The 25,674-nt window shown below is 39.3% G+C and overlaps 2 protein-coding genes across 2 annotated transcripts; both read right to left on the reverse strand.

The window, feature by feature from the left end:
• Positions 1 to 4,243: 4,243 nt before the first annotated feature.
• On the reverse strand, positions 4,244 to 7,554 carry LOC108874492 (ADP-ribosylation factor-like protein 4D). The gene is made up of 3 exons (XM_018662983.2): positions 7,378 to 7,554; positions 5,880 to 6,617; positions 4,244 to 5,289 (listed from the first exon to the last, which is right to left on the reverse strand). The coding sequence occupies exons 2-3, from the start codon at positions 6,321 to 6,323 to the stop codon at positions 5,125 to 5,127; spliced, it is 609 nt and encodes a 202-aa protein (XP_018518499.1). The 5' UTR covers positions 6,324 to 6,617; positions 7,378 to 7,554; the 3' UTR covers positions 4,244 to 5,124.
• Positions 7,555 to 20,051: 12,497 nt separating this feature from the next.
• On the reverse strand, positions 20,052 to 25,581 carry LOC108874491 (transmembrane protein 106A-like; the record flags this gene model as incomplete). The annotated part of the gene is made up of 5 exons (XM_018662982.2): positions 20,052 to 21,190; positions 23,369 to 23,422; positions 24,666 to 24,709; positions 25,139 to 25,276; positions 25,428 to 25,581. Coding segments are annotated over 5 exons (511 nt in total), but the record flags the coding sequence as incomplete, so codon positions are not given.
• Positions 25,582 to 25,674: the final 93 nt, after the last annotated feature.

The following is a 25,674-nucleotide window of genomic DNA, read 5'->3' on the forward strand; positions in this document are numbered from 1 at the left end:
CATTGTCTCTCTATTGTGCACTCTCACAAAAGCATCAAATCCTCAAAATCAAAAAGATGTTTTTGACAAATACAAGTAGCTTCATTCTTTAAAAAGGCTCAGTATTTTGATGAGATGGTTAAAGTTGTTTTTAGCAAATGCTTCTCAAACAGGAGGAAATAGTGCATTTGTTGGGGACTATTTTCAGCAGCGGATAAATACACATTCGGTGCTCTAGAGTATGAAGTTGCAAACAAAGTGTGGATGGCCCTAAGTCAGACAGTGGTACATGTATGAGTTGGTTAGTTCCAGGGTGCAAATGAAGCACATATTGTACGTATGAATATTAGTTGCCTATGTACATTTTAGGCAGGTGTTTATTTAGGGTCAGTGGAAGTTTCTAAGGTGGTAATTTTGATATTTGTTTGATACATTTTTGGGTTAGAAATAAATTAAATAAAAAATCATAGATTTGTATTATATTTCCATCACAATCGTATTAGACCTATTTGAGTGTTCCTAAAATAGAATACAAAAGTATCTCAAGCTTAAATTTACATGACATTACAGATGTACAGATGTTTAATAAAATCAATAAACCAAAGTGGCAGAGTAATTACTGTGCAGCCCATGTAGTAAAATGCAGACTTACTATAGCACTCCAGCAGTATATAGTATCCATTACTATTGATTTCTGTGGTGTTTGTGTGTGTGTGTGTGTGTGTGTGTGTGTGCTTTCCTGTGTCTGTACAGTGTGTTTGTTTGAAGTCTACCTTGCCCACAGCCTTGCTTTCATTTCTCCTTCAAATATTCATGAAAGGCCAAACCGCTCATGTTTGATTCTTAGAATTGGATGTGCCAAAAATTAAAGTAGAAAAAAAAAACACAAGAAACACAAGTGATCAGTTCACTGTTCAGTTTTGACCAAATACACTTAGGAACATTACAGGTGCACACTAAACAAAGTGGTTTAGCTAAACTAGCTAGTTGTTTATAATGTAATTACTTGTCTTTCTTTCTTTCCCTGTTGGAGCTATTTTTTTTTTTTTTTACAATGTAGCTGTTCCCTGATCATACCAGTTACGTTGATCAGTAAAATTTCTGTCCCAATGGTGATAGCTACACATAAGATAAAAATACCTGGGGGTAGCCGAGTGGTTAGTGTGCATACCACATGGGCCAAGTCCCCAGCTTGACTCCTGATCCCTCCCTGCATCTCCTGTCTTTCTCCACTGTTCTATCAAATAAAGGCAAAAAGGGCCCAAATTACTACTACTACTAATAACAAATGAATAAATAAATAAAAATACCCAGGTTGCAAAAAACTGTAAATTTGATTTAAGACAGACTGTTAACAATCTCTGACACAGCGTCTGTTGAACTTGGTGAAAAATAAAAACTCACTGTAAATAATTGGTAGATTGGTTGATAATTAAAGCAATCGTTTGTTGCCTAACTAGCTTGCTGATTAGTTTCCTATCAACCATTACTACTTATAGAATATACAATATTGATAACAGGGACAAGATGTGTTTTATCTTATTGTCATTAGCTGACATTACTGGCCACAGTTTGACTGTAAATTCAAATGATATATCAGTATGGTAGCTGCATAACTGTTAAAGGATGTTTGCAGTCTATTATTTAAAGCTGTTTCAATTTCCTTGGCTTAAGCATGTGTATAAATAAGCTGCCTCACATTACTGTTGTAATTCACAACCGCTGTTATATGATACACACCTCTTCTGCCACATGATCATCGAAGCACAGAAAATAAATGTTGGAGAGGAATAAATCTGGTGTCATTAATGAATAAAAAGGTTTCAGGTATCTCTGCTCTGCTATCAACAGCATACATCTGAACTGCTCCTGACATCATGAATCTGAACTATAACAGGCAGTTGGTTTGACACAGAGGGATTCCTGCTGAATGGACTCTGCAGGGCACAGCCACCTCAAACAGGTCAGTAATATGAGCCTGAGCACTGGATACTATTATATGGCAGAGAGAGAGAGGGGGGGGTAGCATAGAAAGACAGATGGGTAATAATAATAACAGAGGTGTGTGTGTGGGAGATATAATGGTATGACCTTCTGATGAGAAGTAGCCTGAGGACACTGACATGAAACCTGTTTGATCCACATACAGCGACAAATACAGCTGCACGACACCAACATGTCTGCCCGAGCTTCAAAGTTCCATGACTCACTCTACCAATATGTATATAGAAGTAGACTCTGACTGTGAAAACTGAAGGGACAGACAAAATGAAGACAACACTGAAACAATCTATTGTTGTCTTATGTTAATATAATAAATACTTGTACCTGAATGAAATGATCATTTAAAATGAAGGATTCCTGAGAGGAGCTGTTTTAAATTGTGGTCATATTTAAGGCCATAAGACTGTATTATACTGAGGGCTTGAATTGGAGCAGCCTAGATAACATGCCTATACAGCATTGTATAGTAATACTGAAATATATTTCAGTTTGTAAATGATTATACAAATAAGAGACAACATAAAAAAAAAATGACCATTACTCCCAACGAAACAGGAGACAAAACAACTATCCTGCACAAGTTAGTAGTTTGTGGGTAAAAATACTATTTTGTATAAAATAAGTTTGATGAAGTTGCAGTTCAGGTACAGGTCCAGCAGCTCTCTGAACTAGACCATATACTGCACCTCACACAGCTGCACACTCCTCTTCCCTCCCTTCCTCCTCTTTACAGCATAAGGCTTGTGATGATCCATGGTGTTGTTACTGTTTACTGAAGGGCTCTAGCATACTCTGTGCTGTGACCTGCACGCCATCTCCTCTGTATGCACACTGTCAGCAGCGATTTATGTGTGCATTCCAGCATGTGCAGGAATTGTCATCCACAGCAAGCACACAGGAAAGCTGCTGTAGAAGAAAAAAAAACAGGAAAAGCTGAATGTGGCTCTTAACTACAGCGGCTATGTTCAAAGGGATGAGAAAGGAAAAAAAAAACATTTCTGTCATCAAGTTTTTTACTCTTTGTTTCTTCTTGTGATGTAGAAGATATTCACCTCTTCAGGCTGAAAATGAAAAAGAACTTCTTTGGTTAAACTGCTCACAACACATCCACATAAAGGCTGTAAGCTATGGTAAGTGGTCACAAGTACACCTTGGTATATTATAAAGGGTCATAAGCCAGATGGGGTGGAAACCAGTGGCGGGCTATTATCACAATTCAATAGGTCTCCAAACACTGCAGCCACAGCTGAGCCACACACATCATTTCCAGCAGAAGCAGCAATATTTACTAATAAACTGACAAAAACATAAACAATAAAATATAGGTAAAATGCATTTTACTCACTGAAACTGCTAATTATTTGTAGACAAATAAAAAAACTGCTTCTATCGAGCGGACATTCTCAGCCCTAAAGTGAATTAAAACTTATCTGAGAAATACGACTGGGCAGACTCGACTTTCAGCGTTAGTTTCAACAACAAGTCCTTTTCTATCGCTATGGAGGCTGAGACGCACAGATAAGCTCTACAGCAGAGCCACTGAACTCTTCCTCCTTCAGCCATTGTGGGTTAAAAAAAACAGCTATTAAATCTATACTGACATGTTTGCGCTAGTAGCTATAGATGCAGTTTGCTAGCTCTGACCAGTACACTATGACCATCCAATCAAATGACTGGCAACATCATGGTAGGCCTGCTAGAAGGCCTTGAAATCTGATTGGTTAAAGGATCCATGAGGCAACAGTTTCATTTCCATAGCATGGACAGAATAACACTGTCTCTTCATATCATACCACATAGATTTTACACATAGAATTTAATGCCCACTTGGCAGTTTTAACAAGAGCTGAGCATTACAAGCCTCACAAGGACAGGACAGGATTTCATGGCTGCTGTATTTCAGTATAGAGCAGGTTCTGTATCTTCATTATTGTTATGTCAATGTCCACCCTGATTATATTATTATGCTCTGAATACAGCAGTTATTGACAGGCCTGTGTGTGTTTCCGCCGCAGAAGTGGATGAAATCTTGTTCATGTAGTTTTCGGTGCTTAACAACACTACGTGTTGTTTTTCTTGAAAGACATGTTCTAACAACACTGGCTAGATCATTAGCTTGCACCTGTCAAACATATCCCCTGGTGCACTCTGACATGAATCATATTCTTAGAACTCACTTTAACCAAGTTCTCAGCAGTCATTAGTCAGTGTATGATGAATATGACACTTAGAAAGAATAAAGAAACAAGCTTCCACAAAATAATGCCAAAGTTTCTCAATAATTTATTCATTTGTTAACATTTTACAAAACAATATGTACATCATGTAAAAACAATTTCTTGTTTGAACTTAACCAACCAGTCATCCAACCCTGAAATACACCAAACTGTGACAAACAAACCACTTTGGTGAAGAGTGAAAAACAATCAGCTTGCATGGCTGGACTCCACAGCCTCAGCGTGTCAGTCTGTAAATGGTTGGTGGTAGGTTAACTGTAGTCCCAATGGCATAGCTAACTAAACACTGGGCAGTCTCTAACCCAGAATAATTACAAAGGTCTTCTTTCGATCAACAAAAGTGTTGCTTAATATTCCCAAGCAGATATATGGGTGAACATCATGCAACATAAAGATTCATAGTAAAGTATAAGATATAAACTTGGTGAGAGGAACAGGAACTAAGCTTTGGCCAGGCCTGCAGGTTTCTGCTGGAACAGAGAGTTTGCACAGGTAGTGGTACAAAATATCCTTCAATGTTTGAATGAATGTTCATCATATATTGCACTGATTTTCTCCTCTTTCATTCCCTCTACTCTTTGCCTGTGGACCTCAATGTTTCTCCACCATGCTCCTTTAAGGACTGGAGATGAGGAGAGTGATGGGTGCTCAAGAGCAAGAAATGGTCCCCAAGGAAGCAAGTCTGTCCAAAATAGACGAGGGAAGGTGTTAACCATGGGCACAGCCTTCAGAGCTTAAGTTTGAAATTGATTGGAAATGTCACAGCTTCTCTGAAGAACTGTCAGCTTTCCCTCTGGTTTCACCCACTGAAGTTGCATAAGTGTCACAGACGTGACAGCTGAGTAGTTCACCAAACAAGTCGAGGTTCATCCCCAGCATCACTGTGACCGCCCCCCCCCCCCCTTCATCTCTTCTTCTTGCTGTGTCGGAGCATCTTCTTCCTCTTCAGGATCATTTCATACAATTTTTCCAGGCCAGGCTGCAGACCCTGACCATCCAGTGCTGAGCAGCCCTGTGTGTGGTGCAGTGTGGATGAGCTCAGTTCATGGAGGGCCAGCACTTTCTCTACCTGAAAAACAGAGACACATACAGGAGGCCCGTCACAATCTGACACTCATTCTTGCAAATCTGACCATGTTTCAGTGAAGGAGAAATATTTCAATTTTGAATGAATGACTGCTGACTTGAACTGGTTTAACTGATATATATAAAAAAACAGCAAATTAAAGCACAATTTCATGCTAATTGGAGTTCTATAAGTATGAATGTGTTTTCTAAATGCTGATGATATTTAGCTGAAACTTTCATCAATCTAAGAAAGGTAGAGATATTTAACAAACCATTCACTTTTTCTCCTGATGCTCGGTCAACTGACATTCTGTACTATTGACCTGTCCAACTGTGCAGTTTTCAAAGTGACGTAAACTCAGTATCTTTGAGGTTCTTTTGAATATATGAACAACACAAGCCTTTGATTGTTGGACATTTTTCATCACTTTCTGTCTATAGACTGATTGATTAATAATATTTGCAGCAGATTGGTTTAAACTGCTCACTTTGTCTGACCACCAGCCCAAAACCCAAAGGTGTTTTTATTTACAATGATACAATAACAAGGAAGCAGGAACAATGGCAAACTATTCATGTTACAATAATTACCTCTGAAGCTGACATGGCTCCATCCAGGTCCTGTTTGTTTGCCAGAACCAGTACAGGCACCCCCTGGTTCTCTGCAGACCGAGTGATCCTGTGGAGCTCCACCTTGGCCTCCTCCATACGCTCTGTCTCCGCTGCGTCCACCACGAATACCAATCCGTCCGTCCTCCTGGTGTACGACTTCCAGAGGGGCCTCAGTTTCTCCTGACCGCCGACGTCCCACACCTGGAACGCAGTGGTGTTGGTTTTGGTGTTCCCCATGGGCACTTTAATCCGCTCCATGTTGAATCCCTTGGTGGGGATTGTCTCAACAAACTCCCGCAGCTTGAGTCTGTAGAGGAGGGAGGTTTTCCCTGCGGAGTCTAAACCAATCACCACTACATGCAATGACTGGAAGCTAGGGAGGAATGGGGTATTGGGGGCGATTTCTGTTAACTGGTTCCCCATGTTTAGGTCCTATGAATATAATCTCTGTAAGGATTTGTAGGATCAAATTATTGCCTTTGGTGGGTAGTCCTTTAAAATTCCAGTGTCTGTTTTCCCGGGTCCTTGTCTCAGTAACTTTGTGTGTCCTTGGCAGCCAAAAAAAAAAAACTGTGTGTCAGCAGAGGCTTTGAAGGTAGCAGGAGGGACTGGGAGGAGTCTTTCTGGCTGGAGAGTGGTTCACACTCCTGGCCTCACTTCAAAGGCTGGTGCTGCAGGATACTAGGGGACAGCCAGTCGGTTGCAGTCACTGGGGACCTGGAGATTAAAAAAAAAAGGAATGAGAGAGAAAAGCATGAGTCAGTTATTTCAACAAAGCACGGGGCTGTCAGTAGGCTAATCAAGACCCCAGTCCACTGCCTCACCATGAAAGCAAAAGACAGATAAATCCAAGCTGCGTTTATTAACTTAAAAATAGTGTAGGCTGGGTAGGCCTGCATGTTTGATAAAATAAGGTTGTCTAAAGAGGACATTTAAAAGGCTATTGTTGTAAACTGCTGGTAAGCTTTTGTCCTGACTCGGACTGCACGGTGAATGGTGAGCTGCGTTTGCAAGGCAGGAGGTATTGTCAACAGCTGTAGTGTTTCTAGCTAAATCCTGCACAGAACTGGAAAGACACGGATGAGAAGGAGCGACGGGGAGAGAGGAAATCCTGCAACGTCTCCTCTGGCTTTTGGTAGCGTTAACTAATGCTAGCGTGTGACCCAAACGGGCATTAGGATCTATATGTGATCCCAGGATCAAAAACAGCTTGCAACACGAAAATTACGAGAACAGCATAGGTACACAAACAACACAATAGGGAAAACAACGTATGCTTTCAGACATATTAGAACAAGTTCAATACAAAACTACAAGTCAAGTTTTGTTACGAATTTAAAAATTAATTAAAAAGTATATACTCTTTCTTTAAGTCTGCTTGGCGGCGGAGGTCTAGTGTCGCGAGGCTACCAGTGATACAACAAAGTCAACAAACAGATTATCTCCATTTAGGTGTAAAATTCTTAATATTTCTCACCTGTCCACATTCCCGCGCTCCCTGAACTACCCAACATTATCGACGTGTTACGAATTTCCCAGTAATATCCGAGTTTTTACGTCAAATTATCCCGACAAATTCGTCCGTACAGCCGCTGTGTGTTGCTGTGTAACTCTCCCCGTTGTCCGACGAAGACTGGAAGCAGGAGAGAGGCAGCGCCGAAGAAAAGCTCCACCATCCCCCCACTGCTGACGTAGCATCGGCGGGAGGGACAGAGAGAGTATCGGAGAGAGGAACAGTCCCTACAATCAGATAATGCCCCTGTCATTTTCCTGTAGAGTTTTATATTGTTTACAGGGTTGATTCTTTTCAGATTTGTTTAATTTTGCTCTATTTCAAACACAGATAAAACACTATTGTTGAACTTGGTTGGTTATTGCTCTGCTTGTGGGAAGTAGTGGAAGAAGTAGGCTATTCATAGGCCTACCCATTTACTTAAGTAAAAGTAACAATACCACAATGTAAAAACATTCTGTTACATGTTAAAGTAGTTGTATTTATCAATGAAATATGTTTTGTGTTATGATAATACAGACCCATACTCTATGCAATTTTATATCATACTATTTAATTATTATTACCTTGAATATATGCAGCTGTATGTAATGCTGTGTGTAGGTAATCATAGCCAACTGTAAATCACACAAAAATACACAGAGCTGCTGTAGAAATATCAGCCAGTGGCAGTAAAGCTTTTAAGTTTAGGATAGAGCGAATTGCTCTTAAAGTGTTTCAGGGCGAGGCTCCATGCTCAGTCAGACCTACTTTAACACTCCTCTGTTGGTCATCAACACTGACACCACTGGCCCATCTGTGTCCCGCACAGTAACAATATCACTAACAGTATGTCTTAAGTTTGGAGAGTAGCTAATCCTGAATAAACTCCTCTCTAAAACAACAACCTTTATGAAATGAAAGACTGAACCAAACCTTCCTGTCTGACAAGGGAGAAGCCTCCTCTGCTTTCCTGTCCTTAATCAGAGGTGGTCAAGTGAAAACCTGATCCCAGAACAGTTAGCCATAAAAGCCATCAATTCTTATTACACAGGGTAGTAGCACACTCTGTTGTTGGCAGGAGGAACAGCAGCCATGATGGTGATTGAACAGACTTTTGTAAATATATTCTGTTTTAAGCACAGATAAAATGCTGGGAGTAGTGAAAGAAGTGTCATAATTAAAATATGCACTTGTTATCAGCAAATTATATGTCTGAGAATATGGAAAGTAAACTCTAGACACAAGTTTCATTTTGTCAGAAGATATTGTGTTGATTTGCAGAAGCTAGTGAAATGAAGCTTGCCTGGACATGCTGCCTGTAACTTTTGTTGAGTCTTTGAGGAGAAACTGTGGAACCTCCTGTGTTTTAACATTCAGAGCAAATGTGTGTGTGAATGAAGCCTCAGACTGATAACAGGTCATCAAGGGTCAGTACGAGCCAGCTATGACATAATGGGTCATCTGTACTGATTTGCATGATAATGGCTTACGTAGTTCTTTCCTTGATACCGGTACTCATTATGGTAACGATGTGGGTGTGTTGCAGATGTGTGTGTGGTGGGGGATGTGTGTGTGTGTGTGTGTGTGTGTGAGACAAGTGATGACCTTTTTACTGACTGGAGCAGGCTGACTGACTGCTTTTTGAGAAAGCATGGCAACATGTGACATTAATAGAGGGGTTCTGAGAGAACACAGAAAATAATCATGACAGACTGATAAAAATTGGTTGACATGCAACCCACAATATTATTCCTCATACAGCTCGTATGATCCCGATGTGGAAATTGAGATGGGTGGCAGCTTTAAAGGTCCTGATTTGAATGGGATGACGCAGCTGTCAGATGATTTGCAGATGTGTTGTGGAACTGATTATATCAGCATGAGGGAATCTTCAAATGCATGTATAACGTGTACGTTTGTTTATGTGTGAGACAGTTTTCAGAACTTGAGTCAAATCTAGAGGTTGTTGTTAGATAAGTCAGGTTTGAGCAGAGAAATGAACTCCTCCCAAAAATACAAAAATCAGATCAAAAGCAAAAATAAGGGAATTAAAATGGGTGTAGTTGGGTCCTACATGATGTTGTTTCCAATTGAGCTTGTATATAAAATGTGGAATTTAGTGTGTTTTAGTCATATGAATAAAGCAATGTCTGTTGTAATTCATAAGCCAAACTGTTAGAATCAAATATTTTCCAATTACAAAATAAAATCTAATGAGAAGCTTTAAGCTTTAACCTGTACGCATGGAACAAATATACCAACAGAATGCAGAAACTTTCCATCCTCTCAACAACGGAAATATCTCACATTCTCTGTCTTTTTCTTTCGTCTTCAGAGGGAAACAACACGCAGACGGTTTATTGTCTTGGATAGGGCTAGGTTTGAGTCTTATGAATATTTTACAATCAAACTAAGAATATTGGAACGAGCAAGTACCAGGTTGGCATTGAATGCTTGGTGAGATTCTTAGTCCTCTTTACTTATTCTTTGTTCAGATATTTCCTTATTGAAATCATAGTTTTGCTGAACCTATTCCGTCTTGCTGCAAAGATCTTATATGGCTGATTTATGTTAATATCAAAGAACACTGATGCTTTTTAAAGATTGGTTTGTTTGGCATTTTGTCTTTATTGGACAGTTGACAGTCTCCAGAGAGAGCAAACAAGGGTCCCCCAGCTGGAGCTTTGCTCTGTTGCCGTGGAGCTAGATAGATTTGTAAAAAGCTAGTTAATGGACTTTGAGTTAATATTGTTTTCCAAAAAAAAAAATCTAGATGTTTTAGCTGCTGCTGACATCAAACCTACGACCTTGATGTGGCAGTGCCCCAGTTTTGAAAGATTCAAACAAGAGACTGAGAGGCAGTGAGTCTATATAGTCCTATGATTTTTTGCTTCAAGGTTTGCTTGATTTATTAACAACTGAATACAAACCAGTAATCATCCACTCATGTCCAGTCAGCATTCAGCAAATCTGATTGAAAACCAAAAATGTTTGAACCTGCAGCAGTTGTGTGCTAAAATGTGGTTTGACCAGAGTGTGCAGTCCCACTCACTGAATATACCCTGCTTCCAGAACTGAAAGTGCTGTCACTATAACAAAACTCCATATATAGCTCTTTACATTTTCAAAGTTTCATGGCTGGATATTGGCAATGAATGCTGGAGTTCCAAGTCTTTTCAGCTGATCTATAGCATTATTCTGAACCTGCTGGACCTGATTCTGGCAGAGTAAGCTGCTATCACACAGTGGGAGGTCTACCTGCTCACCAAAGTTACACAGAGCAAGAACAGGCATTTGGAATGCAGAGTGGGAACAACAACAACATTCTCCCTATTACAAGTCAGTTAAGTATAAAAATGATTTGCAAGCTGATTTTTCACAGTAAAATAGCTGTATCCAGAAATACTTTAATTAAAATACAAGAATGACAGTTAGTCTAAAGGTTTTTACACTCATTTAAAACTACAACTATGTTACCTGCACAGACCAAGTAATCCTGCTGAAAGACAACTGTAGTCTGCTACAGCTACTTGTAGTCTTGATATAAGACTGGGTAGGATCCTGTTTGGCTGATGCAGTTTTGGTTCAAGTACAAAGATGTTGTTGTTTAATATTGTGAGTCAGAAGCCTGGTGAAGGTCTATGTTCAAAAGGTTGCTTCTTGAATAAGCACAGTCCTGACAGTATGCAGGTGTTCATCATCTTCTGTCCTAAAACAGAAAACTAGCTAGACTGAAATATTCTGGTTCATTAGTTACTGTGTGGGGATGGAATAGATGAGACTACAAACACACAATCACACAGGGAAACACTCACAAACTGAGGTTGGGCCATTGTTAGTGAGCCACAGGAGGTCGTGCAGCAATGATTTATGCACCGCACTGTACCTCTCTGTTTCTCTCTTACAGAAGCAGCCCAGGAGAGCATTATGTTGCCTGGAAACCCTGGAAACTTAACAAGGTCAGTGATAGGAGGGAGGTAAGAGACTGACACCTCAGCCTTCACCAGTCCTCCACTGAGGCTGCTACAGCTGCCTTTCCCTCCTGGGCATAAGTCAGGTGAGTAAACATCCTCATTTACTTGCTCATTAATTCTCAAACATCACTATGCTCAGCTGTAGTGCCTATAATATTTACATCATGTTGTATCCTAGAGTGTTAGGGTTATATGAAATTGTGTTCTTAATTTCTGTAAAATATACCTGGTTTATATTAGATGAAAGCAATGAGCTTTGGCAGGTACAGTGTGGGTTGAGAGGAGCAGACAACAGGGATCAGAAATCAGAGTAAGTGATGGCAGTGGTTGGGATGTGAATGCATCAGGCCTCTCTATTATCAGGTCAAATACATACAGTATAACACAGAGCAGAAAACAAGTGTACATTTAAATATTCTTGGGTTGGGACAAAATGTCTTGTAATAATATGCCACGCGCTGCTCTTGATTAAGCTGCCCACTAACTTCTGAGTTCTAAATATTAAACAGTAATTTAACACTGCGCCCTCCCCAGCTGAACGTTTCAAATGTGTTTCGCTCATGCTCCAGGTTTAAAACAGGTAGGTGTGATTTCCTCTTTGTTTCAAATCAGCACTCAAAACAGTGCCAATTTGAATCACCAATTTGTGTAGCAAATAAGTAAAATACATGCTATTTAGTTTTTTTTTTCAGTTTTAAGAGCATCATAAACAATACAGACTAATACAGCCATACAGTCCAGACCATAAGTATTTTTAACAGTTACTCATTTTTGTTCTTTGTTGTGACATTCAGTTTGAAATAAAATAATGGATACTATACGTTAAAGTCACAGCTTTAATTTGACCTGGTTTACATAAAAAACATGATGTGAACCATTCATTTGTTTGCATTCACTGGTACTTGTGTACATTTTAGTAAACAAGTGCCAGCAAATGGCACTAGTAAATGGCAAGTTGAATATGTTGGAGCTTTCAGAGAAAATTGACTTTCCCAGTTGTGATTATGATTTGATCATCAAGTGGGAAACTGTTAATTGCAGTAATACTGATGTGACATGAATGTGAATCCTACAGTTCCCATATGCAGTTCAGTAGCATTGTTCATTATACCTTCCATTATACCCATGTCTTTCAAACTCCACACCTCCACCTGCAGCCTGGGTTTTGTGCATTGTTAGATCATTCCATATTGAATGTTGACTTGTTAATGTCTCCTGTAGCTGCTGTACACCAGGATGTCGGCTATGCACTGGGAGGCCAGACGGCGTCAGAGTGCTCTGGACCGCAGGATGGCCCGAGACAAACAGCAAGTAAATGAAAAAAAAAAAAAAAATAGTAAAAAAAAAAAAAAAAATCAATTATGAGCCATTAATAAGGAGGTTTTCAGGTTGTGACAGGTGGTGGAATATAACTTTACTCAAATACTGTCCCTATGCACAGTTTTCAGTTACTTGTCCTTTACTTGAACACATTTTATACTAGTGTGCCGTTCTCATTCACCACATATTTGGCTGGGTGATATAGTTATTGATTCAGAGTAAAGAATCATTTTATGTGTGAAACAGACTACACTTCATTTACTGTTTGTGGTGGGTCAGTGATGTAACAACAGTGGAGCTGTTGAAAATACAAGTTAAAAATACAACTTCTACTGTGGATGTAAAAAGATTAAGATATTTAAGATATTTCTTCCCAAGCTGGGTTCATATGGGCTGTTGTGCTACACTTTGTCTGGCTGAACAACAGCAGAGCTGATTGGAAAATGAGCAGGGACATGCAACACCCCAGCATGGGGTCAAACCTGTTTCCTGGCTGAATCTGACAGCTTGTATCCGGTTGCTGATCTCCAGGATACATTCAGAGCCAGACACAAAAATATGTTTCTTAAATACCTGAGTTAAACAGGATTCATTTTCAATAAGTAGAGACTTATTTCACCATAAGGCATCCCTGGGAAAATGTCATTTATTAGACATTCAGCCATTTATAGACCACTGTAACAGGATGCTGGTATTACGAGGTCACCAGAGCTAAAGCTCAGATTTCCTAAGTAGAGTGTTTCCCTCATAGGGATCGTTAGAATGCACAAACGAGAACAAACGTTTTTGAGCACAAGTAACACCATGGAGTAATATTTTTATGAATGGGTTCCCATTTTGTTTGTACTGTGCATGTAACGCACAGTCCTGCCACTGGTGTCCTGGTCCTCCTCTTGGTTAATGCTACTGTGTATCAGCTCTGAATTTAGCAGTAGGCCCATGTGTTGTGTTTACTGCTTGTACAGAGAGATAAATCTTGTCCATGCCCATTGTTGTTTTCCAGTGCTTATCAGGCCACTGCAGCTATCATTACTGCAGCTACTGTATGTGTGAGGGGCACAAACTGAGACTGTGGTTAACCAGCATTTTGTTGCTTATACTTGGTGCAGCAGCTGCTAGCTCCCAGCCATCCATTATCTATATTGCTTATCCGTTAAGGGTTGCGGAGGGGCTGGAGCCTATCCCAGTTGTCACTGGGTGAGAGGTGGGGTACACCCTGTATGGATCGCCAGTCCATCGCAGGGCCAACACATACAGACAAACAACCATTCTCATTCACACCTAAAGGCAATTTAGATCGATTAACCTGACCTGCATGTCTTTGGACTGTGGGAGGAAGCTGGAGTACCCTGAGAGAACCCACACAGGCACAGAGAGAACATGCAAACTCCACACAGAAAAGCTCGAACCCGTCAACATGTACAATTTATTTAAAACAGGTACAGTGAGTTCCTTCCTCAGTATTATCCTCTTCACTTGCATGGTCACCACTTGACTCCTAGTGACAGACAAGTCCACCTCAACTCTGATGTCATGTGTCAGCTCTTCTGCACATGAACTAACACTGAAACAACCCACAGCTGCTCAAGAAACATTTAGTAGTCAAGTATCCAGTTACTTTTAAACCTTTGGAATCTGAGCACTATGTATTAAAAGGGCTATATCTCCCACACAGTTCCTTCTGTACTGATCTAATCGAATTAGAATCAAATTAAAGCGGAGGCTTGACACTTACAGTATTCATTATTTTATTCTAAACTGATGGTACAGAAGCCTGACTGATTTGGTCACACAGAACTTGGTGTATTCTTTTAACTGTGCTCTTTTTTATGCTTCCGCTGTATTTGCAGTATTTATTTCAAGTGTTCCTCTCTCTTTACAGCTGGTGCACGGGGGTCCTGACACCATCTCCAACTCAACTGAATCAAACACTACAAAAGAGCAAACAGGTATCATTATTATCAACACAGACATATTAACAAGAAGGTTCTCAGTGAAAAAAGCAGAGCTGTACTTCAATATGAGCCAAGAGGCTGGTCATCATATACCCTTTTCCTTCTTCTTTGTTTCTTATGGTCTCTGCCCAGTTGGGATGAGGAGGTGATACTAAGTTAAAGTTCCAGGCGCCATCATGGGTTATTGATGGTGTCGCCAAGTCAGTGGCGTAGCTATGGTTTGAGAAGTAAAAGAGACGCAAAAACTCTGAGGTTCTTTTATTTTTTCATCAGTCTATAAGTATTTGTCAAAAATAAAATAAAATAGAGGCTCAGCATTCACTTTGAAATGGGTGTTATTTAGCCTACCCTTATTGAACACATTGTGTGTGTGTGTCTCATGGAATATCTGTTTGACCAACATTTTCTGGCAGCTCCTAACATAATTACATAAATAAATATCAGCCCAGACAGGAGTGATGCCCTAAGTTAAGAAAATAAATAAAATAAATTTTCTTGTCAATCTAAACGTAGGAGCAAAAATGTGTCACTGTGAGCCATTATTAGCAGAGACTTCCTCCTCTGAGACACTTGATAAATACGAGCCCTGATAATAGAGGGAGCCAATTTTCTGCCTGAAGATCACGTCCAAACATGTCTAATGTGCAGCTGTCCACACATGTTTCTGATCCCACTGCTCTAACAACAAGAGAGGACAATGGTGTCATTGTTTGTTCTGTTTCTGCTTCATGAATATCTTTGTGGTCCCTGAAGGTCTTTAACACTTGAGTGGTCCCCTCATTGAAGTCAGAGATGGAACACACACATTGTTAACACAACATTTGGATAAAACAACTCAGTGTAAACACAGAGAGGTCCATGTATGTATGTGATTAGTATAACTCATGCAGACACACATGTGACCTGTGACAGAATAATCTGTTTGAATTATGCAATACAATTCAACAGCATCACAAATTGCAGCCACCAAAATGAATCAACACCTCTCTGTAAGAGTTTCAACAATTACAAACAAACAGTTTCAACAAATTACACTTGTCACAAAGGCAGGATTTATTGCAGGACTGTATTAGACTGCTTTTGATTTTTCAAGGTGTACCTAATAAACTGACAACTAAGTGTAGGCGAGAGAGCAGGAGGACACTGTTGTCCATTTACAGTTGGCTTTGTGGCAGCAAAGCTGAGAGGACGTCTTTCTGTTGTCTCAAAATTTTTTTTCGTTAGTTGATGGTACAGCACAGCTGTAACCTGAACTGATTTTGTCACGATTTTAGCATCCGGACCAGATGTTGACTGTGATGCAGTTTTGTTGGGTGCCAACTGAAAAGAGGATGTCATGTTGTTCATCTCTTTGGACTGCAGCACTGCAGACAGAAGTCTAAAAAAATGGCCCAGACATGCTGATGTAGATGCAAAGCACTGTCACATGAAATGGCATTTTAACATTTTGATTGTGTAATGTACAAGTGAACAATGTGGAGCATTTAGCAGAAGCAGAGACATCTGTTTCTCTGGAGCTGATGGAGACCAAAACAGAGCTAAAAGAATGAAAAGTCTGTATATATTCATTAGGTGGGCACAAACATGACTCCAAATGGACAATGATGTTGTTCTGTGTCTGATGGATGTGACAGTAGAACTATGCTCCATTCGTCATAACAACATCATAAGGTGATAAAATGTGAAATTTGTGTTTTTAGCTTGTTCCACTACCTGTGACTGGCCAAAAGAAGTTAATACAGCTTTAACTCTCTTTTAAAAATATTTCAAACTATAACTAGTTTTACTCTTTATGCTTGCAAGTATTCATTGGAATTGGTTAAAGTCACAGTGTAGAACCAAGCTCTAAACATGGTCAGATCATTTCACCAGATAATGTTTGCATTTTCTCACATCACATGAACAGATCCTTATTTCAGCAATTTTCCTTCTCACTCCGAATCTCCCCTTCATCAGCTCCTCACGGTGCGACCATGTGCACATCATGTTTTTATGCACTCAGTTGTGAGTGTCTTGATAAGGGGAACTATTTTAACCCACCAACATTTCGCCAGGTTTTACTTTGTGTGATATTCAGCCTTTCAAAATCTTTCAAAAATGCTAATCACACACACACACACACACACACACACACACACATGTGCATCTACACCATCCACACACACATGCACAGAAACAGCAGATAGGCCTTCACGGTCCAGAGTGTTCTCATTAGAGGGAGGGCTCCTGAATGATTCATGAGGGGCCACACAGGCTGTTCTACACTGTGTCTCACATATCACTAACCACAGATTTACTGCTTTCCTGGCAGTGGAATCAACCTGGAAAGGATTGATGGGAGCAAAGTGTAAGGATATATTCAGCTAGCAGTTGATGCCTCACTCTGTCTGCGGCTGTCATTGTCCGATGCGGTTTAGTGGTCAGATTCTCGGTTTGACTCCTGGTATGGGAGGGTAATTACTTCAATTTGGTGGATATAAATACATTTTCAGGATGTACCTTGTCCACACCAGCAGTGTTGCATCAGGAGAAAACCAACAGCTTCAGTGTCCACACTGAATGAATTTGGTACGCAGAGACAAGTCAAGTTCATTTTATTATATAGTATAGCACAAAGTCACAAGTCACAGTCACAAATCTGAAGTCTCTTCTGGTTGTTTGGCAACCTCATATTTTCATCAAGACTCAAGGAAGTCACTTCTCTCCACTAAAGATAGTCCAGAACATAAGCTCCCTGTAAAACCACAATGGGTGTATTTCACTATATTTAGACTGGCTTGGCACATCTAGTCTTCATGGCCTTTAAATATGGCTGAAATGTATTGGTGTTCACAGGTTGTTAGATTTGTTCCACACCCCAGGCTTTATGAACGCTGCCTGATGTTGGTTACCACTGTGTTTTTTCAACTGGGATTTAAAGCTGCATTTATTTATTTTTGCTGCTGCTGGAAACCAGCTTCACAAGAGCAGCCTGTGTCCTGGAAAAAAAACTATAGACACTAGTGAGAGTGGTGTTTGTGGAGTCAGAAAACTGAAACAATGAGATAAGAGAGGAAAAAGCCCAGGTGGCGATAATGCTCTGTGAGTTTGTCACTATGACTAACACAGTCATTTGATCCATTGTTAAAGTGAGAGGAGATATTTCAGCTCTGGTTCCAGAACTAAAGGCCTCATTCATTTTCTCATACAGTGTTACATGGATCAGCAAATCATCAGTCAACATGATTATCAGCTGGGTTAGAAAATATCTTGTTCTTTGATTAAAGAAAAAAGTCAAAAGTACAAGCTTGTGTGCATACAGTTTTGGGGGAAAAGGTTCAATACTAAGGTGTATTTCAGCAGGAAAGTGAGTTGCTAACAGTGGCAGAGAGCTAAAGATCACACAGCACAAACTGAGAACTCAATCGGTAACTTAAATCACTTCACTTTTAAATTCTGGGTCAGTTTTGATAGAATCCAGCATGTATGTTTTTTTTTTTTTGTTTTTTTTTAGCAACTGTAACCCTATGGGTGTTGTAGTATTTAGACCGGTCTGCCAGACCAAAATGACAGACTCACCATGATTTTTCATAAATGAGGTTTAAGTGATTAAATCAGGTGGCTATAACATTAACCACTTTACTTTATAGGTCCTGCATTTTCCAGCTAATTTTCAGGAAACTTTCTTCAGAATTTCCTAAACATTTGCTCGTATTTAGCTATAAATGACTATGGTAGTTCCAAGAAAGCCTATGTAATTTGAATAAATGGAGAAAGAATTAACATACTTCAAATTTTTTACCTACCAGCTTGTTATATTTGAGTTGTAGGAGGTAAATGAAGAACATTTCACAAATTCAAGTCAATATCCACCGCTCAATTGTTGATTTGACAGAAAATAAGTTGTTTTATTCCACAGCTCCAGTCTATGGAAATTAAATAGAAGTAAGTTAATAAATGTAACTGCTACGTTGGTGAAATTTTTATAGCAGTTTGAAACTAAAACCACATAATCCCCAGTACAGCTGAAAACACAGTTGAAAATACAGTTGAGAATGCAATTACAATGCAACATGCAATGCTGATTACAAAGCAGATCTATCATGTATGGCAGTTCAAAGAGATGAAGAATCAGAATTGTGTATTTCTGTTTGTCTTTCTAGGAAACATTGATGGATATTGATAGCATGACTGTAGAAGCTAACACTTTCTCTGTTCCCCCAAACTGTGTTGGACTCTCTTGAAATATATAATTTACAGCTAAGCAGCATTTTTTTCTAAGCTAAGGCTACATCCTGTTATTCATGTGTTGCTTTTAGCTGGAAGTCAGTGTCCCCACTGTAAAAATGACCTGAAGACATCTGTCCATCAAAGTGCCAAGATCCCCAACAGGTACTCGGTAGGTTTCAGCACCTCTCTGATGGTGAGGTTTGGATTGCCACATGTCACTTCAACTGTATCTAGCAGGACCACTTATCTTAGGAAAGAACAACTTGTCTGCAAATGCAAAGCACAGTTTTGAGTCTGTTCAGTGGAGTAACAGCTGTTTATCTTCCAGTCTTTGCAGTACACCCAGCAGTGGTGAGGAAAAGGAGGAACAGCAGTGTTCTCTGATAACCTCACTGGATTACTGGACCATGTTTGGACACTCTTAACAGCATATCTCTGTTGGGTTTTGTCAAACTGCATTACTATGCAATAATCACATATCCGTCATTTGTCCATATTTCATATTAAGCTGTGTGGCATTTGTTCAGATCACATTTAGAATGAGTGGAGACAGTGATTGGTGTTTGTCATTCATGGACTGATGAACATGGAAGTGCCGCGTAAAACAGGAGAACAAACTCTCTTTCTTTCAAACTGATGGGTATTCAGCATACATGATGAGGAAAGTAAAACACTGAATCCAACTCCACTGATTGTGTTTTCATTCAGTTATTCACAAAATGTATGACTGGTGTTACTGGCAAGAAAATTAATACAAAACACAATGATGCCACCTACTGATTAAGTAAGGTTACAACATCACATAAAACCACGAACAAGTGATATGAAATCAAAACATGAACAGTGCCCTGAAATAACTTCTGTATAAAACAAAGAAAGAAAGTAGAGTCTGCAGGATGGGAAACCAAGACAATTAGCTACACGAGGCTAAAAGGTTCTGTGGATCTGAGAAGAAATTAGAGTAGGTTTATCTCTACCAACAACACCTTTCACTCATTTGATCCATTGTTAATAAAGAGTGAATTTATTGATTTGTTTTAAAAGCTTGAATTTTAGCATTTCACCGTTATTGTTAAGTGGAGACAGTCATGTGGATTAAATGTTCATTTCCTATGGCATATGGAATGCTTAAAAGCCACCAGGGTGCCACCTACTGCTGCAATGTGAAGGTGGAATAAAACAGAAAAACACAACAAACAAAAAAACAGACAGACTTCATTAATAATTTCTGAACACAGAAAAATGATGACAACAAAATTATGGTAGAGTTGTCAGATAATACAAGTATTACATATACCTAATAATGATAAGTAGTATAACACAAACTGTACAGAATTTTTTCTGCTTGCAAAAAAATTACAAAAAATAGTGGAGTAAAAGGAGATGCAGTTACGCTTACTCACACTTACTGCTCCAACTTCTATACTGCCACATCATTCCTTTTAATATTGGTGAACTCTTCAATCAATAGCCACACAATGTCAAAACATTCTCCTCAGTTTCCGCCACTGTGCAATTCAATCTGTGGAACTGTAATGCTGTCAATAGACATGGCAAGAGTTGTGCTCTTCTGTCCATCCTTTCTTCATTCATTCATTCATTCATTCATTCATTCAGATATAGTGCAGGCTGGAAGAGTCCATTCTTCATTTAGGGTGCTTTAACACCAGTAGTTCAGTTCATTTGCCATTTTTGCCTCTGATTATCTGCATTTTTCATGATTTATTATTAAGCTACAAATTATTCACCATAAATAATGACAAACAGGTAGATGAAGGATGAAGAAGAGGCTTGTACAGGAATATATTGGGGGCTCTACTCAGGGATCACTGTCTTTTGAATGGACTTAATAAACTGACAAATTACACAGCATACAAAAACAACAGATGGTAGTTATAACTTCTTTTGCATACTTTTTGCTTATGCACATGTTACCATGGTTACTAAAATATTTACATTAATATATAAATTGCTTTCACAGATCAGTTATAAGTTTCCTGCTTCCTGAACAGTCCATGAACAGCAGATAGACACTGTGGTTGCTTCATTTGCTTTAAGTCCATGAATGAACCTCAGCTGAGTCCATGCGAACAGAGACTCAGGTGTTTGCTCTGCAGCAGGTTAGGTGTCATAATTCATGAAAAAAAAAAAAAAACATTGCAAGACGAACTATTCCACTACACAAAAAATACGTCCACAGTATATCTGTTCATCCATCAGGGGGGTGGGGGCTGCACATAGTGTGGTATAGTGCTGTTTGCTCCACAGTCTATGTACTCATATGTCTCCAGGGAGAGTTGCTCATAGTGGGCCAGGTAGTAAACTGCCATAGACATCCTGCAGTAGAGGCAACATAAAACATGGAAGAATTATAAAAGTAGATACAGATATAGATAGACTTACAGGAATGTATGTCAGCTACAGTACTTTACATGTCTATGTACGAGGTGCAATCAAGGAGTCCAGAGGAAGCACCTATAACAAGTTGTACCTAATTTCATTTGGGCCACTCCCAGGGAGCCAAATCCAGCGAGTAGCATGGATGGGTTTTGTTGATGCAGCCGAAAAAACTGTGCATTTTCAATACACTGTGAATGGGCATCCTGATGGAGCACCCAACCTCAACATGAAGGTTGGGTCATGCCAGGCCTACTGACGGAAAGCCTTGCCGATTTCAACATGGTGCTGCTTCTGCTTAATGGTAAGATCGCAGATGCACCTCTGCAAAAACATATGTAACACAGGTGTCCCGATGTTGTTTGCACAAAGTAATGCAGAACACTGACTCATGTGAAGTTATCATGTATGTGCATTAACATGTTGCACTCTGTTTGTTCGTAGGACCGGTCTTTCAACTTTTTGATTGCACCTCGTACAGTCTCAGCTGCACCTGGAACATTCAAGTTCAAAATAGTAAAATATACAAGACTTTTCAAACTGTTCCTGGATCTTGCATGAACTAACACAGTTGATCTTTTAGGTATAATGAACTGTTGGCAAACAGAGTGATGTTTTTCTCTCCCATCCTGTTTGAAGTATGTGACTGAGGCACCGTGAGTGACTGTTTAATCCATTCACCAGTCATGTGATCGCTCTCGCTTCTCAGAACAAACTGGGGCAGAAGTCAGCACAGACAGTGTGAATGGTTATTCCTCTGTCCTCTGATATTAGTCTCACAGTGCTGAAAATACTGAAACCATCCTTTCAAAGCCAACCTATCCTGTGATCTAGTATCATGGTTGTAAGCCCTGAGCCCAATTGAGAATGTTAAATATCTTGGCAGCTTATATAGCAAGGCCTCATAAATGAAGACATGGGTACTGATGCCTTCTAGATGTCAGTGATGACCATCCAACATTTTCATATAATTCACAATGGTGAGTGGAATGGAATGATCAGGCTTTTTGCCTTTATTGAATATGAGTGGAGAGAGACAGGAAATAGGGAGAGAAAGCAGGGGAGTGACAAGGGTCTGTCCGGATCAGGAGTCGAGCTGGGACCAGCTGCTCGGGGCACTGAGGCCCTTGTGGTATGCGCCCTATTTGGCTATCAGGTCACCCCCAGCTTTTCTGTTTTTAAAGGAGAAACAAGCTGAATATCACATTTTTGAGCTGTGTGGGACATGATACTTGATTCTGTCAAATAGATCTCCTATGGATATACTTGTATATACTGTGTCGTTTATAACATTCTGTGAATCTACACAGTCAAAATGGAACAAAAAACAACATCATTACTCTGGTACTGAAACAAGTCAAAGGTCAGATGGAGATTTTCAAATACCCAAACCCTGGCCATGAACATAAAGTAGCCAGTTTAGTATGTGAGTTGCTACATTAAGTCAGACTTTACAATGTTTCCTTTGTCTTTTCCAGGGAAATTAGTTTGTTTTTATGCCAAGAGATGTCATTTGTGAAAATATCACATCACAGAGGCCTAAATTGTTTTCAAAAACTTTGTAAGAATTTAAGGTGCAACAGGAGACAGCACTGTAACAGCACTGTACTGTATATAATCATAGATCTAAATTTGCATTTGTTGTGTAATACCAATGCTGTGCCAAACAAAAAACTAATTTCAGTGTTCGGTGTATTTGTTATAAGTTCTTTCTACACTATCCAAGACCTCATCAACCTGTTAGGGTCCTTGGACAATAATTAATTGCTGGGTCCATATCATTCTGAGATTCAGAATAATAGTGTCTTGTCTCACATTTTTTACATGTCAGTAAGTTTGAGAATATTAACACAACCTTATTTTAAAATATTCATCATGAGCACAATTTAAAATGAAAGAAAGTCTTTTTGACATGGGGGCAGGTACAAATTCCTCAAAACATCACTAAAAAAACATGGACCCAAGAGCAGATGACCACTCTCTCCATGAAAATCAAGTCATTAGTCTATCTATTAATCCTGCATTTTGCAATGGAGTGAATGGAGAATGGATTTTCACTGCCTGTGGAGACAGTATGAGAAATCTTGATACTTACACTACTGAACTTGTGATACTTACTGAAGGTGTAGATACAGAATGTGGACAGGCAAGGAAACTTTCTTACAGTAGTTACTGCAAAAACAAACAAAAAATGTAAAACAGTTCATAAATAGACAATATTTATGCAACAACAACCTTAAACAGAAACACAACGTATCACAGGAAGGCAAAGCTAACTTACAGTAACTGCCTGGTTAGGTAACAGGTTCTACCAGTGTGTAGCATACATGCTGCATGTTAATTCAAAACCTCCTCTGATCTTGAGCACACAGCCGAGAAGCTTGAAAACAAGCCTAGATTCCCATTTTCAAAAATCAAACAAATATGTTTTACAACTTAATATATTCCTTTTGTAAATTTACTAAAACAACGTGCTTCTTCAGCTTACACAGAGCCAAGAGCTCCATGTGAATGTCCTGCCTTTGACTAATCATGCACAGACATAATAAATCACATCACAGTGGATTCATTTTTTCCTTTTAAATACAGACTGAAAAACACTGAGATTGAATATTACTTTTACTCTGATAAAAGCTATGCTCAGTGCCAGCTGTCTAACATGTTTATCAGCTTCAACAGAACTAACCTGGAGTAAAAAACTATTGTATTCCTGGGTATGAACATTGTGCTTCGAAATTGCAGCATATTTGTTGTTCAACAAAAACCACATATGAATACATATTATTTTCTTAAGGACACACCCATGTTTTTTTTTTTTTTTAAAGTTAATTCACCAATATTCCACCACCTGTATCCCTTGCTCCTTCATGCCCACAAATATTAATGCAATGCATACACAGGATGCAAGCATGCTAATAAACAATGGGATCAGCATCAGAATCATTTGCTGTTGCTCAAATTTAAGTAAGAGAAGAAGGTAAGAAAAATGCATCCTGTGCTGCTCTTTCCTGTTAAAGGTGTAGTGTGGAGTTTTCTTGTGAACAAACAAGAGTTGATGTTAAGTAAACTTCTCCATAGTGCCATCAGTGCCCATTCATCCTTCTTTTTAACAGCAATACTGTTTTCAGCAGTGTACTTAATATCCACTAACTATTTCTAGTCACTCCCACTTTGCAGTCTTTTTTTTTTTTATCCCTGTTGCTGATTCACTGAAAGAGACTAAAGCCCTCCAGCGGCTCAAATGGCAAATCATTGCATTTCAATGTACAGTATACTTAATTTTGATACACACTGTAACTAAACATGTTACACTAAGTCTTCACAGATAAAGAGACTCTGAATGAAACCTTAAGTGTGTGAGAGATTTTTTCTATCGTCGGTCTATTGAATTTTATTCTTAATGCTGGCAACTCACCACAGTCCAGGGTCTGTCAGCGTGATGGGGATGATGAAGGAGTACTGCCAGGAAAGAAGAGGCAGAAACAAATCATTCTCATTCCCCACTCCTCAAGTATTCACTCTATCTACTAGTTCCATTCATCATTAGCACACTATTGAAGAATTTCTTAATAATATTAACAAATATTTTCCTAATATACAGTTATAGCATGATATGACAAGGTATGCAAAATCATATAGAATAAGCAAACTGACAGCTTCATGAACATTTTCATCCAGTCTCAATTTACAACAAGACAAAATATAGAATATCACCACACCTTTAACCAGCATGCTGCTGTATGTGGCATCATAGATATATGAAATCTGTCTGTCTTGTGCTTCTAATTACTTTTGTGATGATAACGTTTATGACTAAAACATCTCTTAATCATCCCTTCAGTCCATCCAACATGTACCGGCTGTTTGTGTGAGGTTGGGACATCTTACCGTTTCGACGGACAGGTTTGACAAGGTGACGTTCTTAATGGATGCTGTTCCAACCACTGAGTCAAAGTTGAGGGCTTGGACTGTCAGATTATAGGCCTGCACCGCCACAAAGTTGTGGTTGGTGATGTTCAATACATTCTACAAGGAAAAAGAGTTATGACGGAATGAGAGCACAATGTAAAACATAATCAAAAACTATGTCTCATCCTATCAATCCATCCTTCTATAGACTTCTTTATTTTCATCTATCAACCCCTGTGTTTCTCTCCTTCATTTCACCTCTACTCACCGTGATGTTAATTTGGACTTTGTTTTCAGTGAAATAAACAAAGGATGACTGTACAGCCACTGGAGACAGAAGGACAGACCGAGGAAACAGGAAGAACAGCACCAAGGTACTGGCCAGGAGGCACACACCAACAGACACAGCTACATACAGCTTCCTGAGAGAGGAGGGAACATCAAAAACATCATCAGTTCATGTAGTCCAATGAAAGTCGTTATCGTGAGGTTTGAAAAATAACTTAATCAACCTT

The sequence above is a fragment of the Lates calcarifer genome, unplaced genomic scaffold (genome assembly GCF_001640805.2).
Source record: "Lates calcarifer isolate ASB-BC8 unplaced genomic scaffold, TLL_Latcal_v3 _unitig_543_quiver_1873, whole genome shotgun sequence".
Taxonomy (NCBI): domain Eukaryota; kingdom Metazoa; phylum Chordata; class Actinopteri; family Centropomidae; genus Lates; species Lates calcarifer.